Source organism: Trichosurus vulpecula, chromosome 3 (assembly GCF_011100635.1).
Source record: "Trichosurus vulpecula isolate mTriVul1 chromosome 3, mTriVul1.pri, whole genome shotgun sequence".
Taxonomy (NCBI): Eukaryota; Metazoa; Chordata; class Mammalia; order Diprotodontia; family Phalangeridae; genus Trichosurus; species Trichosurus vulpecula.
The window spans coordinates 428,746,027-428,763,584 of record NC_050575.1 but is presented as its reverse complement, the minus strand read 5'-3'; the positions used below and the strand labels follow the sequence as shown (position 1 = coordinate 428,763,584).

Below are 17,558 nucleotides of genomic sequence, written 5' to 3'. Positions count from 1 at the left end.
TGATACAATCATTCTCTTGTTTTCCATCCCCATCCTGACCTCCGTCTTCCGGAAGATGTGGGAGAAAGCCATCAAACTCAGCAAGGAGTTGGCCGAGACCTACGAGAGCAAAGTGTTTGACTATGAGGGACTTGGCAACCTCCTGGTGAGTCCCTGGGGAGGTCACTCTGGGCAGTCTCTGGGTGAGGCTCTAGAGGGTCACACAAGTCACATCCATTTGGGCCCCAGTATTCAGGAGGGCTTTAGGGGGTGATGAACATAGCAAAGATCTTGCTAAGCTTTGTTTTTATTGAAATGTTTTCAGAATTAGGGAAACGTTTTGGTAGAGGCAACGTCCTGTTCTCTGTTGATGGAAGAAAAGTTACAGGAGATGAAAAACAAGAGCAGTGGCCAACCTCAAGTTCTTTGAGAGTGATCCCCTTTGCTCCAAATGTCCTTAAGGCTAGACCCCTGAAGGATGAGGATGCTTGTTAGCATTTATATAGACCTTTAAGGTTTGCAAAGGGCTTCAAATATGTTATCTCACTTTAACCCTCAAAATGAGGAAACTGAATCTGGAAGAAATTGTGATTTGCCCAGGGTCACACAGTACCTAAGGCAAGATGTAGACTCCCAAGTCTAACATTGTTTCCACTGGGCCGCCTAGCAACTGCCTCATGAAACTGAGTTAGGGAAGGAACAGGATCAGCCCATCCTGGCCATACATGGAAGGGTTTGGTTGGGTTTCCCAACATTCATCCTTAGTAACAAGCAGGACCGAAGCACTGGATTTGGAGTCAAGAAGAACAGGGTTCAAATTCAGCCTCAGATATTTATTAGCTTTGTGACCTTAAGCAAGTAACTAAGTAACTTGTTCTCTCTGACACTCAATTTCCCCACATACACACCCTGTAAAATGGGAATGATACATCTGCCTGACAAAGTGAAACACAAATGAGACAGTAAGTTACAAAGAACTTTGTTCGCCACCTTCATTTCTCAATGCATTCCTCCCTAACTTCTCATTGTATCCAGAAATTTGTAAAAGTTTAGAAAAAGCAAAACAGCAAACCAAGTCCCATGGTTTATGCCATATCCATTCCTATGGACTGCAAAGAAGGGAAGGAGATCACTTTGTCATCTCCTCCTCGGGGTCTTAATCAGTCATTAAAACTGTCATTTAAATGCAGTGTTTTGTTTTCTTAGGTTTGTCATTTCCATTTACACTGCTTCTTCTAAAATCAATTTTGTTAATTGCTTTTCATTTTTCATTTGCATTGTTTAAATAAGTTTTTATTGATGACTTTGGGTTTTTTAAATATCTTTTCCCCAGTATCCTTCCCCTCCCAGAAAGTCACTCTATCTAATGAACAAAGAAAGTCATTTTAAAGATTAAAAAGACAAAAGAAGGGGAAATGTTTGTCTTTTTTTCTTTTAAAAATAAATCTTTATTGCTATCTACATTTCCCACTTCAATCCTTCCCTCCCCCTTACCAGAGAGTGAATAATAAAGAATAAAAAAGAGAAAGGAGAAGAAAATGTACAAGAAAACTAAGCAGCATATCAGCAAAGCCTGGTATAATAACCAGTGTTCCACACCCATGGTCCCCCACCTCTATAAAAGTAGAGGACTGGGACAACAGAGGGGAATGATCTTCTCACATCTTTTCTTTGGGGCCATTATAATTTCCCCGCATTCAATTTTGATGCTGTTCTATTTGCATTGTACTTGTCATGTATATTGTGTTCTTGGTTTTGTGTTCTTCCCTCAAGCTTCATGGAATTCTCCCCGTGTATCTCTGCACTCTTCATATTTATTGTTTTATGGACCTCAGTGATATTCCATAACATTCATATATCACACCCTGTTTAGACATTCCCCACTTGTCAGGCATCTACTCCTCCCACCCCCCACACACACACTTCTTTCCTGCCACAAAAAGCCCCTTGTAAACCTTGAAGTGCTTTGTTATGACAATTAATATTCCTGTATGGTCTCCAAGCTCCACGGCTACTCATTCTTTTTTTAAAATAAATTTTGATTTCATATCACCTAAGTGTCTCCCTGTGTCCATTCTCCTACCTTCTCCCAAAGAGTCATCTGTTATAATAAAGAAGTTTTTTATAAGAGAAAAAAAATTCAACAAAACTGACCAATATATTGGCAAAATCTGACATTATATGCAACGGGGAACTCCTATGGGCCTCCTCCCCCACTTCCACAAAGGAGTCAGGTGGCTGCCTTTTGCTGTGTCTTCTCTTGTGTTCTTTGTCATTTTGTGACATTGATCTCAGATTTTCATGGTGGTGGTCCTTCCATTTATGTTGCTGTGGTCTTTGTATTTATGGTTTTCTTGGCTCTGCTTTCCCCTGTTTCATGAAAATTATCTGTGTGATCTCTAAGCTCCACGGCTCCTACTCCCAACATTTCCATTCTCTCTTTCATTTCAGAAAAAACGGGCTTCATTTTATGAGAACATCATTAAAGCGATGAGGCCCCAGCCAGAGTACTTTGCTGTCGGTTACTATGGACAAGGCTTCCCGTCATTTCTTCGGGTAAGAGATCCCAGAGGGCTCAGAGGCTGCTGAACATGTCCAGGTCTGAAAAAGAAGAGTTTATTCTCATCATTCCCGGTTCACTCCCCCCACGTCCTCATGTTAGCATCTGTGCATGGTTCTTTCTCAATGTGGGTGGTAGGGGAGGAAACATTTCCGGAACTGTCCAGCATCTCCACCCCCCTCTTCACCTCCCATCCCTAGACACCACCAACATTCTGGCAGAACTTTTTAGCAAATGGTTTGTCCCAGGTGGAATGAGATGGAGAAAACAGGCCATGGCCATGTCCGGCTGGAAAGAAGGGAGAGCCAGCTAATTGTTTGTTTATTTATGCAGTTTCTAGCTAGAATTGAAAACAGTTCAGCCTCTGAAATTGGCTAAAAATACACAATCTGCCCACTCCCTTAAAAACTGTGGAAAGTACACTGATTTCCCCAGGGTTTTTCACACCCTTAATGAGAAATCAGTGTGGTATGGTGGGAGTACAGGCTCTTCTGCTCCAAGCTGTGCCCCTTCTCCTCTCCGACCATAACCAAGTATTTAACATCACTGAGACTCGATTTTCTCATTTGTGAGAGTGATAATTCTGTCTATCCTGCTCCCTGCTTCATGGGGGCTATTGTAACAATTGAATTAAATTCTGAATGAAAAAGGACTCTGAAGTCTTTAAAGAGTATGTATGATTCCAAAGGCAGTGCTCTCTCCAGTGCCTTGCTGCCTCTCAAATTCAGTTTAAATGAGATTATTATTATTAATCATTATTATTAATCTCATCAAAGTTGCATTTGAGAGGCCACAAGGCACCACGGATAGGGCACTGCCTTTGGAGTTGAGGACCTGGTGCAAATCCCACCTCAGATGACTATTATTTATGTAACCCGTGCTTCTCTGTGCCTCTGTTTCCACATCTGAAAAACTGGGGAGTTGGACCCCAGCTCTCCAACTGGAATGGGGAGGTCTAAAGCAGTGATTCTTCTCATCTTATATCATCATATTATTATCTTAGGCAGCATGATATAGGGGATGCCGAGCTACCTGTGAAGCCAGGAAGGCCCACTTTCAAATTCTACCTCTTGCTCATCACACCTGTGTGACCTGGCACAAGTTGCTTAACCTCTCCGTATTCTAGGCAGTTCTTAAGTTTCTGAGAAGGGGATGCCCTACACTCTCTCTTGCATTGAAATCACAAGTCCAATCTATTATCATCAACATCCTTGTTCTTGTCTTGTTAAATGGAGTTTAGATAGAAAGGGTCCTAGGACAAGTCTCTATCCTGCTACTTATTCGTCATTGATTAATCGCCTACCATGTGCCAGGTACCCTAGGCACTGGGGGATACCCCCCCCAAAAAAAGGTAAAAGCATATACGTTCTATCAGGAGACACCACATGCTTCCTTGTAAGTACCTACAAAATACACCCAAAGTCCTTTTTAGAGAGGTCACTAGCAGCCATCATCTATCACATTTAATGTTCTATGGTCTATTTCACAGATAGATAAAATGGCTGCTTTTTGTAATCGAATAAAAGTATTGGGATCTTCTGTGGACTCACTTCGAACAAGGGTTGTTCTGCCAGTAACAGACAGGCATGACAATCCATCACTTGGTCCACACTCAAAACTTTTCTCCCTCAGGAGAATCAAGACTTATCCGTGACCCCACCCCCCACCCCCAGTCTCCCAACAAATGAGCTTGACGCTCATTGCTTCCATATGTACTGACTCTTATAAAGTCTGCAGTGAATTTTAATGGGCCCTAATAAAACCTCCCAGTAAGAATGACCCGATGCCCATTTTTTATACTTTCTAATCTATCCCTTCCCAAAGGGAAGACCTTTTCATCCTTAGAAACTGTTCTGAGGTGAGTATGTCTCTTAGAGGGAGATGAGCAGCCACCAGCCAGCTGGATGGTGTAACCATTGGCTCTTGGCCTAATATTTTTCTTGATGGAAACTTTTCTTTTTAAAAAAAACATGTATTTACTTTTAGTTTTCAACATTCACTTTTATAAGATTTTGAGTTTTAAATTTTCTCTCTCCCCCCTCCCCAAGACAGCATACACTATGATACAGGCCATACATGGACAATCATATTAAACATATTGCCACATTAGTCCTGTTGTAAAGAAGAATTCAAACCGCAGAGAAAAACCACAAGAAAGAAAAAACAAAAAAAAATGAAAAATAATCTGCTTCAACCTGCATTCAGACTCCATAGTTCTTTCTCTGGATGTGGACAGCATTTTCCATCATGAGTCTCGAATTGTCCTAGATCATTGCATCGCTGAGAAGAGCTAAGTCTATCAGAGCTGGTACAGTGTACAGTGTACAGTGTTTTCCTGGTTCTGCTCACTTTACTCAGCATCAGTTCATGCGAGTCTTTCTAGGTTTTTCTGAAGTCCACCTGCTTATCATAACTTATGGAACAATACCATTCCATTCCATTCATATGCCACAGCTTGTTCAGCCATTCCCCAATTGATGGGCATCCCTTTGATTTCCAATTCTTGGCCACCACAAAAAGAGCTGCTGTAAATATTTTTGTGCATGCGGGTCCTTTTCCCGCTTGTGTGATCTCTTTGGGACACAGCCCTAGAAGTGGTATTGCTGGGTCAAAGGGTAGGCACATTTTTATAGCCCTTTGGGCATAGTTCCAAATTGCTCCCTGCCACTCTTTTGCCACCTTTGTCACCGTTGCCGCCTCAGCCCTGTAGAATGGTGGTAGCTGAGCTGGCCCCCTGCCTTGGGTGTCTAATTCCTCCAGACAATTTTACTGCAACCCCCCTCCTCTCATTCCTTTGCTCAAGCACCGTAGCAGCCTTCCCTGGCTTTCCAGCCTCCACCCCACTGACTCGGCCCTACTTTATATAATTAACCTCACTTCTCATCATTCCCCCACATAGTTCCTCTTCTCCAGACGGGCTGGACCCAAGTACCGTGCTAGTTCCTGCTAACTGGCCTTTGTTCACTTTGTTGTTGTTGAGTTGTTTCAGTCGTGCCTGACTCTTCATGATCCCATTTGGGGTTTTCTTGGTAAAGGTACCATAGTGGTTTGCCATTTCTTTCTCCCATTCATTTTATACGTGAGAAAACTGAAGCAAACAGGGTTAAGTGACTTGCCCAGGGTCACACAGAGAGTAAGTATCTGAGGCTGGATTTGAATTCAGGTCCTCCTGACTCCAGGGCAGCTAGGTGGCACAGTGGATAGAGCACAACTGAACAATGACAACTTCCTGCCCCCAGGCCCATAACCCACTGCACCACCTGGCTGCCTTGCTGCTGACTGGGATAGTTTACTCTTTAGTTTACATCTATCCTGTCCAGTTGCACCATGCCTCTAGCCTATGTCATTCTAACCTTTCTTTCTTCCTTGAACATCCAGAACAAAATCTTCATCTATCGAGGAAAGGAGTATGAGCGAAGGGAAGACTTCAACCTTAAGCTGCTGACTCAGTTTCCCAATGCAGAGAAGATGACCAGTACAACTCCTCCAGGAGAGGAAATCAAATCATCTCCCAAACAGTGTATCCTTTGCTATGGCTTTCACTTGGCTTGGCTAAGAGGCTAAGTGATCTCTTGGCTAGACTCCCTGTGACCATCAGTTACTTGCTTCAGCTCTCTGCCTTGGTTTCCCTTTGTGTAATATAATTCAATTCTCTTTTATTCATTAAATATTTATTAAGCTCTTATCATGTGCCAGACACTGTACTAAGCACTAGACATACAAAGACAAGACAAAACATTCCCTGTCCTCAAGGAATTTACTGGTGAAAAGACAATGTATACAGATAAGTAAACATAAAATAAATAAGTTATTTTAGTGGGGAGAGATGAGTAAGAACCAAGATGGGAGTTGGATTCTGATGAGAGAAAGAGCACAGCTGTGCTTGTAGCCAGGCATTCTGGCTTCTGGTCCTCTGTCAAGCCCAGCCCAGCTGTCTTGGGTTGGGCCAACTCATATAACCTCCAGGAGCCTCAGTTTCCTCATCATGAAAATTGGATGGACTAGATAGGGACCCTCCCACCTTTCATATTCTACAATTCTTTGAAATTGCAAGTATAACTCAAAGTTCTCCAACCTAAAGGAGAATCAGTGGGGAGGACAGCCTCCCAGGTCTTCTTGCTCAACCTTCCAGGGGGACCAGAATTTTACTAGATCATGTGACATAGTGGATAGAGAGCTGGCCTAGAAACCAGGAAGACCTGTGTTCAAATCCTACCTTGACAGGTACTGGCTGTGTGATCCTAGACAAGTCCCATAACCTCTCAAAGCTCTAGGCGGTGCTCTAAAAATTTCAAGGTCCAGAGAAGGTGTTCACAGCACAAGTAAAGAGAGGTTCCACACCTGAGCCTTCCCTCAGCAGTAGAATTGGAGTTCTAGTTCATCCCTATTCTATTCTTCCTCCAGATATTTGACCAAAATTGGACAATTTCTAAGAATGATAACCTAAAATTCAATATCTAATGGTTTCTTACGTAATCTCTCCCCACTCTTAGTCTCCAGGAAACCTTCCCAAAGGTAAAAGAAAGACAAAGTTATTATCTACTTTCAGCCAAATTTTCAGGCCAAACTTTAATTCAACCAACATTTATTAAGCTTTTACTAAACAGAAACAAAAACCTGTTCCTGGCCCCAGAGAGCTTACTTTCTGTTGCCGGGATAGAGAGATAATAGAACATGTGCTAAACTAAAGCTAAATGAACATAGGGTTGTGAGGAGAAGCACCAACAACTGGGGGAGAGCAGAGAGGAGGCAGCACCTCGAAGGAAGCTAGGGGTTCTAGAGGAGAGGGAGTACAGGAGAGACACAGGGAAAGCCCATGCAAGGCCCTGGGAAAAGACTTGGAATCCTGAGTTCAGGACACAGCAAGTTGACCAGGTTGGTGAGAACATAGAGGGTGTCAAAGGGAGCTCTCTGAACTAAGTCTGGAGAGACAGGTTGGAGTCAAACTGGGAAAGGCTCTTAATGCCAAGCTGAGAAGATCATTCGTTTTTTCCTCCAGGCAATAGGGAGTCGCTAAAGATGCCTGAGCAGAGGAGTGACATGCTTAGTATGCTTACTTTGGCAGTTATGGGAAAATGAATAGGGGAAGGGAGAGACTGGAAGCTGGAGATCAACAGTATACTGTTGTAAAAGGGTGATAATGGGAGATTGAACCATGGTAGAGCTTTTTATAAGCAGAGAGAAGGAGCTGGATTCAGAGCGTGTTGTGGAGCCTGGATAAACAAGACTGCACAACAGATCAGATATGGTGGGCAAGGAAAAGAGAAGAGTATAGGATGACTCCAAGGTTGCAGATCCTGTTGATTTGAAAGGAGGTAGTTCCCTCAATGGAAGAAGGAAGCTAATGAGTCCCAGTTGAGATGTGTTGAATTAGAGGTGGCTGCAATACACCCAGGTTGTCCAACAGTCAAAGAGAGAGACGGAGGTTGGTGGATAGACGTGAGAGTCATCTGAATAGACATGATTAAACCCAGTGATGCTGATAGAGAAAGTAGAGAGAAACAAGACAGAGGACCACTACAGAGCCTTGAAGACTCCCATAGGATGGGACGTGGGATGATGGACCAACAAAGAAGATGGAGAGAGAGCTTGGTGAGCTTTCTTTGCTTTAGCTTTTCAGCCGGCCTACCTCCATCTCTTTGCCCTAAAAGGCTTCGAAGGGTATTTCAGGTAGTCTTAACAGGGTAGGCTTAGTTGAAAATAATCACATGGTTCATCACAATTTCATATGGATCATCAGCTGCCTTTTGGCCTGGAGTCAGAAAGACCTGAGTTCAAATCTGTCCTCTGATGCTTTCTAGCAAATCACTTGACTTCTGTCAGCCTCAGTTTCCCCAACTGTAAAATGGGCATAATGACAGCACCTACCTTGTAAAATTATTGTGAGGATCACATGGGGTAAAGTTTGTAAAGCTCTTAGTACGGCGCCTGGCACATAGTAGGTGCTATATCAATGCTTATGCCCTTCCTTTCCCCTATGAGTTTATGAGCAGAAATCATTTTTACATGTGAACAAGAGCCCTCCCCCCCCCACGCCCATCACAACCCTCCCATGCCAGGCCCCTAGAGGGGCAATTCATAGGGAGTAGCTTGATTGCCTTGCAGCAGTCTCCAACTCGATTCCATCTCTCGTATTTATGACATGACATAGAGGAATGAATTCTTCATTTGGAGTCCGAAGACTTGAGTTTAAATCCCATCTGTTCCACTTACTACTTTGGGCAAATCATTTCACCTCTCTGGGTCTCAGTTTCCTCAGCTTTAAACTAAGTGGATCGGATGAAGTGATCTCTAAGCATCCCTCCCAGTTCGGATTTTATGGTCCCATGTCCTTTACTCATAGGAGTTTATATAGCAGAAAAAAAAATGTATGGAGATGGACTGCTAATGGGTGTCCTTCATTGATATGAGTATGTATGATAGAAAAAGAATTATGATTTAAAAAGGAGATGTGCTAGTAATGGACTAAGAACAAGGGATAGCCTTGGGCATGTGTTCCACTGGCATCCTCGTGATTTCAGGAGAAATTACCCAGAAGTCACTAAAACTGTGAAGCATGACCATCACTAGGCGTCTACCACAGAGAGGCCAAATACAGAGGCTGAAGACAGACCCCTCTGTACAAAAGTGTTTGTGGAAACATTTGTATTATTGATATTGTAAATAATGAAAACCAAAGTGAACACTCATCAACTGGAGCAGTGGCATTTGCATATAATTAGAATATTGGTGCCCCATTAAAAATGCGATAGAGAGAATTCAGCAGTGTCAGGAGAACTCAAAGAAGACCTCCAACATGTTGGGTGGACCCTTTTGGTAAACTTAGCAGAGGACATGAACAAGGGCTTCACCAGATGGACTTCCATTGACATGATTGGAGGGACCATATTGAAAGATACAAGAGCCACTGGCATCTTAAGGATCTCATTAGCGTCTTCCCATTTGTTCTCGAGCATGGATAGACAATGAATCATGATCCCCAGTGTGTGAACTCAACCAAATCAGTCTACAGAGTGAAAAAGTTTAAGAACCAATGATGCTTCCCACCTGTCAGTTCATTATAGTTCAGCTTAGCCCAAGCCAGCTCAATGTATGGCGCTCTCCAATACTCTTCAGAACATACCCTAAAATGCACCAAAGGCAACTTTAGTTCCTGTGTTTTCCTTCCCACTCACTTCTGAATGAAAGCAGCTGTGCCCTGACTCTGAATCAAAGACTGAAGCAATTTGCTTTCCTATGTAATGACCCTTGGCTAGTTCACTGCCAGTCTCATTGAGTCTTGATCCACTCCTTACTGCTTCCCCAAGCTGGACTGAGCCCATAATAATGTGTGAACATTTTCCAACGCATTTCCTTCCCCAAAGGGAAGCTCTCATAACCCCTAGGACAGGCTCCCTGGGTTGGAGAGTCCAGAAGAAGTGACCGTTGACCCTTTGTCTTGCCATCTTCCTGCTACTAGACTAGGGACCACCAGGCCTTTCCACCCACCCTGCAGCTGAACTCTCCTATACATGTTATCTCCTCCAATCATAAGGGAAGCTCCTTGAGATCAGTGGCCTGAGAGGAACCACCTCCCTTTTCCCCCTGTCTCCTCCATGCTTGGCTCATAGTCAGTACTTAATAAATGCCTTCCTTCATGGAAGGGCCTCTAGGAATAGGCTTTGATCTGGGTGCTGGAAATAAAGTATTCGGTTAATGAGCCTTCTTAAGAGACAGCGGGTATACTTCATGGAGTACTTGATTTGGAGTCAAGACCCAAGTTTAAATCCAGCCTCTTGACATTTACAAATTGTGTGACCCTAAGCAAGTCATGGTTAGAGCTTCAGCTTTGGAATCAGGAGGACTTGAGTTCAAATCCAACCTCAGATGCTTACTAGCTGTGTGACCCTGGGCAAGTCACTTTACCCTGTTTGCCTCAGTTTCCTCATCTGTAAAATGAGCTGGAGAAGAAAATGGCAAACTGCTCCCATATCTTGCCAAGAAAACCCCCATGTGGAGTCATAAAGAGTTGAACATGTGAAGTGCCACAGCATTGGCAAAGTCAGTAGTATTTATTAAGTGCCTACTATGTGCCAGGCACTGTGCTAAGCACTGGGAATGCAAAGGAAGGTAAAAGACAGTCCCTGCCCTCAAGGAGTTCACAGTCTAATGGGGAGACAACAAGCAAATAACTGTGTACAAACAAGCTGCACGTAGTTTGGAACTACTCAATGGAAGGAGTTTACAGACTTAAGAAGGAATGGAAAAGGTTTTCTGTAGAAGTTTGGGACTTTAACTGAGAATGGAAGGAAGCCAGGAGGGAGAGAGGAAGAGGGAGGGAGTTATGTGCATGGGGTACCACCGGTGAAAGTGCTCGGAGGTGGGAGATAAATGAGCAGCAGGGAGGTCCCTGTCTCTGAGCTGAAGAGTACATGGCTGGGCAGGGTGCAAGGTGTAAGAAGTCTGAAGGTGGGGGAGGGGAGAGCAGGTGACGAAGTGCTTGTCAATGAGCCAAGGGTGTTCTTTGAGGTCTCTGGGAACAGTTATCCAGACTGGAGTCTCTGGTGCCAGACCCTCTTCCTTCAATGTTTCTCTTGAGGTCTTTGGAGTATTCCTGTGTCCAACAAGAGGTGAAGTATAGTCAGTCCTCCAATTCCTGACACGAGTAGGAGGGCTTATCAGACAGAATGACCTGGGATAACAGGTCATGTGGCTTTTCTTTGTTGTTTTATTGAAGGCTGATTTCTCTTTGAGACTTTCGAGCCAGGGCTATCTACAAGGCTACTGACCACAAACTCTGGAGGTAGCTTGATTAATAAGGTAGGTTGGTCATGAATAACAGAGCTGCCCTGTCATTTGGGGAAAAGGGAAGAGCTGCAGAATGGACATTTGGGGAGGTGGAGGCATGGAGATGGACTGAAGGACCAGGCTCCCACATTGCTTCCTTAACTGAAGCCTCAGATATGCAATGCTTCACGGTGAAGCCCGTGATGAACCTACCTCCAAATTACAAGGACAAACCTGTGCCAGAGCAGATCTTGAAGTAAGTGGTTACAAAACCAGTCAGATTTTCACCCTTGCAGGTTATCATAGGATGGCACACTTACAGCTGGGGGGGGCCCAGGTTTTCCAACCCAAGCAGAGCCAGCTAGCAAACCCTCCAGCCCCACATGACTAAGCCTACTGAGCTGAAGGGGGCATTTGTCAAGTTCAGTTCAACCGGACTATTATTTTCAGGTATATAGTTGGTACATAATGATTGCCTACTGAATTGAATTATAAGCCACTGGGTTAAGTACTGGGGATACAAACACAAAAGTGAGTTAGTCTCTGCCCTCAAGGAGGTTATATTCTCCAGGATGCTACAAAGTGATTTGATGTGGGTTAGAATGCAGTGGGTACACACTGGCAAATGTTTGAATCATGAAAGACAGGACTGATGTATCGATGTATTTACATAGTATGTCTATGTCTGCTGTTGGGACTAGACTTGCAGCTTCATTAGTATGGGGAACTCCTAGTACGGAAACTCCCTCCACCGATGCAGATCAGCCCCTGCAGTGTGACCTGGCCCCTGAGAGGGTCACCAGGACTTGCAGTAGTGTTCACTAGAGGCAGGGCTAGAACTAAGGCCTTGCTGAGTCCAAAGCTAGCTCTCTATCACTATGTCATACTGCCTCTATCCTACATGTCTGTAGATGTGTGCGTGTTTGTGCACATGTGTTTGTATATTAAAGCACGTATATGGCTCAACAAACCAGACTTGATGAGATGAGAGATATCCAAGCACATGCCCATTTTCTTGGACCCCAGCTTTCCTCATCACCAGTGCAGATCTCAGTCCATCTGCACCCCTCTGTCCTATGGGATTCTTCTCTCATCCCCATCATTGCATCCATGCTCAGCAGAGGGCCTTCCCCATGTGCTGAGGCCTTCCTCAGTTTCTTCCATACTTTGTGGTTCTGGTCACAGCACCCAGGCTGGCCATCCCTCCATCTCACTTCATGACCCAACCACTTCCTTTCCTAGTCAGTGACCTCTTTATTCAAGATGCTGTGACATCTGTCTGAGATGTACACGCACGAGGTATTGGTGGCAACACTGCATGACCCCATGCTATCCACAATGTGTCTTCCCATTGATCAAGAGAGAAAAATGGGGCCCCAACTGTCACTGGTAGTGTCTGGGCTTCCGCTTTCCTGCAAGGACAGTGCTTTTGTTCTAAGACAGCTCCGTCCTCTATAAAAGGAGGGAGCAGAAATAAAACAATATGGCGGATAGTCAAGAATGCTGGACTGGTTCTGAGCTTAGCCCTTACCCCTTAGCTGTGTGACCCTAGGCAAGTCCCTCAAGCTCCGTGGTCGTCAACTTTTGTGTCCGTAAAGCAATAATACTAAGCATCGTCCCAGCGGCACAGGGTGATTTTGACCGTCAGATGAAATGACATTTGTAAATTGTTTGGCCAACCTCCAGCTATTGCCATTCTTATTATTATTTTCAGATAGAAGATCTCTAAGCTCCCTTGCTGCCCTGACATTCTGTTGGGTCTATGGTTTTATGAAGGACAGTTGTTGCCTAGAAAGACAGCAGATTTTGATTGGTAGAAGCAGTTAGGTGGTGATGTGGCACTGAAGTCATGAAGACCTGGGTTCAAATCCCAGGCAAGCCCCTTTACTTGTCCTGGCCCTAGCAACCACCTCACAGGGCTATTGTGAAAATCAAATGAACTGACATCTCTAACAAATAGAAAGATGCTATGTACATGATCGTTGTGGTGTCAGGAGAAAGGTGACTCTGGGTGCTCTGCTGTTCTTCTGCAGTTACTACAGGGCCAATGAGGTTCAGCAGTTCCAGCATTCCCGGCCCTTTCGGAAAGGAGAAAAGGATCCTGACAATGAGTTCGCAGTGAGTCCTGTGTTCTCTCCTTGCCTAACAAACAAATAGCATCCCCCAAGGGCCTGAAGAGCCCCAGCTCCCATTGGCTCTGTTCTCTCCCCAAGCTTGTGATGCACAGAAAAAAAGAGGGTGGTGCCATTCTGTGAATCCATTCGCTACCCCCACCACCACCATGGTCAAATATTCTGGGCTGCTGTGTTTTCAGGGCTCCTTCATGTGCATTTCACAAGCTAATATTCTATGCTTTAAGTCCTCTTTAAACCATAACATTCTCTATTCCAAGGTCCATCATTCTGTTTCCCTAAGGGCCATCCCAGGTGTGACATTCTATGTTCTAAGCCTCCCCACTCTCCTATCTCATGTTCTAGAGTCCCTCCCAGCTCTCCCATCCTGTGTTCTAAGCCTCCCAGCTCTCACATTCTATGATTCAAATATTTTAGGAAAAATTCACTCCTGTTCTCTAGTTAGGCCACTGGGAAGTTGAGAGGGCTAGAATTTTGTTAAATTGCCTTGATGGTTTTTTGCTCCCTTCTGCTCCCAGACCATGTGGATTGAGAGGACCACCTATACCACCGCCTACACCTTTCCTGGGATTCTCAAGTGGTTTGAAGTCAAGCAGGTTACCACGGTGAGTCCTCTGCAAGGTGTGTCAGGAATGTCTCTCAGACCCAAGCGTGCCAATGGGCCTTATTAGGGCTGCCTGCGTCTCTCCCTGCCCTCAGCATTGTGTTCCAACAGCCTGCTTTTTCACTAAAGAAAGACATAAACTGTTTGTGTCTCTAGGGTGTACAGAAAGCTGTCAGTAATCATTTAATCATCTAATTTCCCTCAGCTGTAATTACAATGACTGATTGACCCAGTCGTGCTAGGCTGACTTCAGCAGCAATCATGTACCCAGTGGCAATGGCAGCCAAGTTAGGCCTGGCTCTTGTTAGTTCATATGAGAAAATTGAGTAAAAGTCAAAAACTTCTTCCAGTGCTTTCAGGCCTTCCATGTGTCCAAAGCTTTGATGGGACACAGTCCGCCTGGGCGCCACTGAGAACTACCCACCCACCACAAGCGTGGGTAAAAATCTTCACCACTCTTCAGTCACCCAACTGTGCCCTAAACCCCTGAGTTAACACCATCTCTGACTCTGTCACCTGTGAGACTTTGAGCAAGTCACTTCTCTCTGGAGCTCAGTGTTCTCCTTTCTGAAATGAGGGGGGCTGGTCTAGACAGCCTCTGAGGTTTCTCTGGGTTCTGACATTCGGTGTTCTGTGGCCTCTCCTGGCTCTAACATTGTATGTTCTACTGTGAACATCCCACATTCTACTGTGTACATTCTGCTGTGAACATCCCACACTCTACTATGAACATTCTACTGTGAACATCCTACATTCTACTATGAACATCCTATGTTCTACTGTGTACGTTCTACTGTGAACATCCCACGTTCTACTATGAACATCCTACATTCTACTATGAATGTTCTACTGTGAACATTCCACATTCTACTATGAACATTCTACTGTGAACATCTATGTTCTACTATGAGCATTCTACTATGAACATCCTATGTTCTACTATGAACGTTGTACTATGAACATCCTATATCTACTATGAACACCCTGCGTTCTACTCTGTACAACCTACTATGAACATCCTGCATTCTACATCATGGAAATCCTGCCACTTCTACTCTGAACATCCATTGTGTGTTTTCCTGTTATGATCCTTTGCTTCCTGGAGAAGACTGAAGCCAGTGCACATGAAGAATGAAAGCACAGTGTACAGCTCTGCACTTTTAATCAGGAAGACCAGGTTCAAATCTAGCCTCAGATGCTTAGTATCTCCTTGAACCTGGATAATTCACTTAAACTTTCTGGGCCTTGGTTTTCTCATATGTACAATGATGGGGTTGGACTAGATTTCTAAGGTTGGGCCCTTCTAAATCTACAATTCTATGATCCCCCTCAGTGTACACACCCATACCCCATTCTGACCCCCAGCTCCTGCATTCTTCAGAACTTTCCTGGGTCCTCCTCAGCTACTTTATCCTTTCTCGCTTTTCTTCTGGGAAAGGATTTCCTTCCTCCAGGCTAAATGTGATCCCTCTCTGCCTTTGTCCTCAATTCCATCCTCTCCAGGTCCTTAGCAACCTTTGATGACAGCAGTCTTCTCTTCTTTCTCATACATCATCAGCCTCACCTTTTTCTGGGACCCCAGCTGTGTTCCACCGACCGACCAACATGAGGAGGTCTCCCTAAGTCTAAGAAAGATTCCCTTTGACCCACCAGCCGGCCACTGTGGCATCTCTCGCCCCCTCCCCTTCGCTGTCAAACTCCTTTAAAAGTTATATGACACACCCACCAGCCACATCTCACGTATTGCCATCCACTTTCTACTCCACTCCTACCCATATGCCTTCTCTCCCCACTAGACAGAAACTACACTCTAACCCCACCAATGAGCTCCCAATCCCCACCCCACCCCCCACCGCTCCAAGGGCCTCTTCTCAGTCTTCATCCTGCCTGGTCTCTCTGCAGCCTTTGTCACCCTCTCCTACTGGATCCTCCCTCCTTCTTTGGATTCTAAGACACACCCCTCTCTTCCTGGCTCTTTTCCTACTTCCTTATCTGCAGTTTCTGTCTCCTGTACTGGCCTCCTCTCTTCTTCTAAATTCCCCAGGGCTCTCTTTTTCTCTTCTCATCTCTTACCTTCCATTTCTCCTTCTTTCTCCCTTTCTTTCCCTGCCCTGCCTTGCCTTGCCCTCTTCCCTGTTTTCTCTTCTCTCCCCTCCCCTCCTTTCCCCTTCCCTTCCCTCCCCATTCCCTTCCCTCCTCTCCTCTCCCCTTCTCTCTTCCTTCTCTTCTCTCTCTACATTCCATCCCTTGGGAATCTTATTCATCCTCATAACTTGGTATACATTTCATATCTAGTCTTGTGGCAAATCCTGCCACTTCCACATCCATAGTATCTCTCACATATCTCACCACCCTCATTTGCAATCCCAAAGGGGCATCCCCATTATCCCCTTTTAGCCAGGTCTTCCTGGCCCTACTCTCTCCACACTCTGGATCATCTTTGATTCCAAGTTCTCTGTCAGGATGTACAGGGGCCCTGAACTTGGGGATGCTCTGTGCACCTCTTCCCTAGCCCCCTCCTCCCTAGGACACTGCTCTGTACACAGTAGGGACTTGATGAATATCAGCTGGTTTTCATTCCACCAAATCCCCTTCTAAGAGCTCTAGTGCTCAAGGACTGTGGGTGATTTTTTAACAAACACATCAGAACTGTATGTTCAGTTTTATATCTATTTCACCCAAAGTTGCTATTGCTCAAAACGTGGGTGGTGGCTGCTTTCAGACTCCATAGCACATTGTTTTGAATATTTTCAAAGGTTGCAGATGTTCATCCTTTGTGGGTAGATGTAATTTTGGGAAATACCCAGAAGTCTTTCAGGATCAAATCTGGTGAATAATTCAGTTCAGTTCCAGAAGTTTTATTTTTTAAGCAAAATTTGATTGATATCTTTTGTTTTTACATCAGCTACATTTTCCATTGGATCCTCCACATCCAGGGAGAGCCATCTGAAGTGTGTGTGTGTGTGCGCGCGCGCGTGTGTGTGTGTGTGTATGAGAATGAGACAGAGATGAACAGGGAGGGAAGGAAGGTGAAGTGGGTTTGAATCCTACCTCTGATGAGGACTGTCTGTGACCTTGGATAAGTCATTCTCTTCTCTGGATCTTAATTTTCATTCATTGTCAAATGAAGCAGTTGAACTCAATGCGGATGACCCTTGGGATGCCTTCCCACTCTCGGTCTCAGATTCTGCGTGTTCTGGAAGAGCTAGAGTCAGACCCAGATCCCCTGAGTCCAAGACAACAGCCCTCTCCTGTGCCTGGGGATAGCTTAAGGTCACATGACGAGCGATTCAGCCAGCGGTGTGAAGTCCCTCCACCACTGTCAGTTGCAGCCCATCTCCAGTTTGTTAGATAAGCCCTGGGGAGGTACCTGGGGCACAGGGAAGGGTTGGAGCACTTATGTAGCTATGTGCTTAACGATTATTTCACTGGATCCCCACAGCAGCCCTGGGAGGGAGGTGCTATTATCATTTCCATTTTACAGAGAAGGAAACTGAGGCAGAAAAAGGCAAAGTAT

General features: G+C 44.8%; 1 protein-coding gene across 1 annotated transcript in view; it reads left to right on the top strand.

Annotated features, from left to right (window-relative positions):
- Positions 1–17,558, top strand: part of DOCK5 (dedicator of cytokinesis 5) — a 189,667-nt gene that overhangs the window by 146,214 nt on the left and 25,895 nt on the right. Inside the window, exons 39-44 of the mRNA XM_036750130.1 lie at positions 56–145; positions 2,431–2,535; positions 5,918–6,059; positions 11,480–11,561; positions 13,339–13,423; positions 13,956–14,042. Coding sequence (XP_036606025.1) covers positions 56–145; positions 2,431–2,535; positions 5,918–6,059; positions 11,480–11,561; positions 13,339–13,423; positions 13,956–14,042 — 591 coding nt within the window. The remainder of the gene's footprint in view (positions 1–55; positions 146–2,430; positions 2,536–5,917; positions 6,060–11,479; positions 11,562–13,338; positions 13,424–13,955; positions 14,043–17,558) is intronic.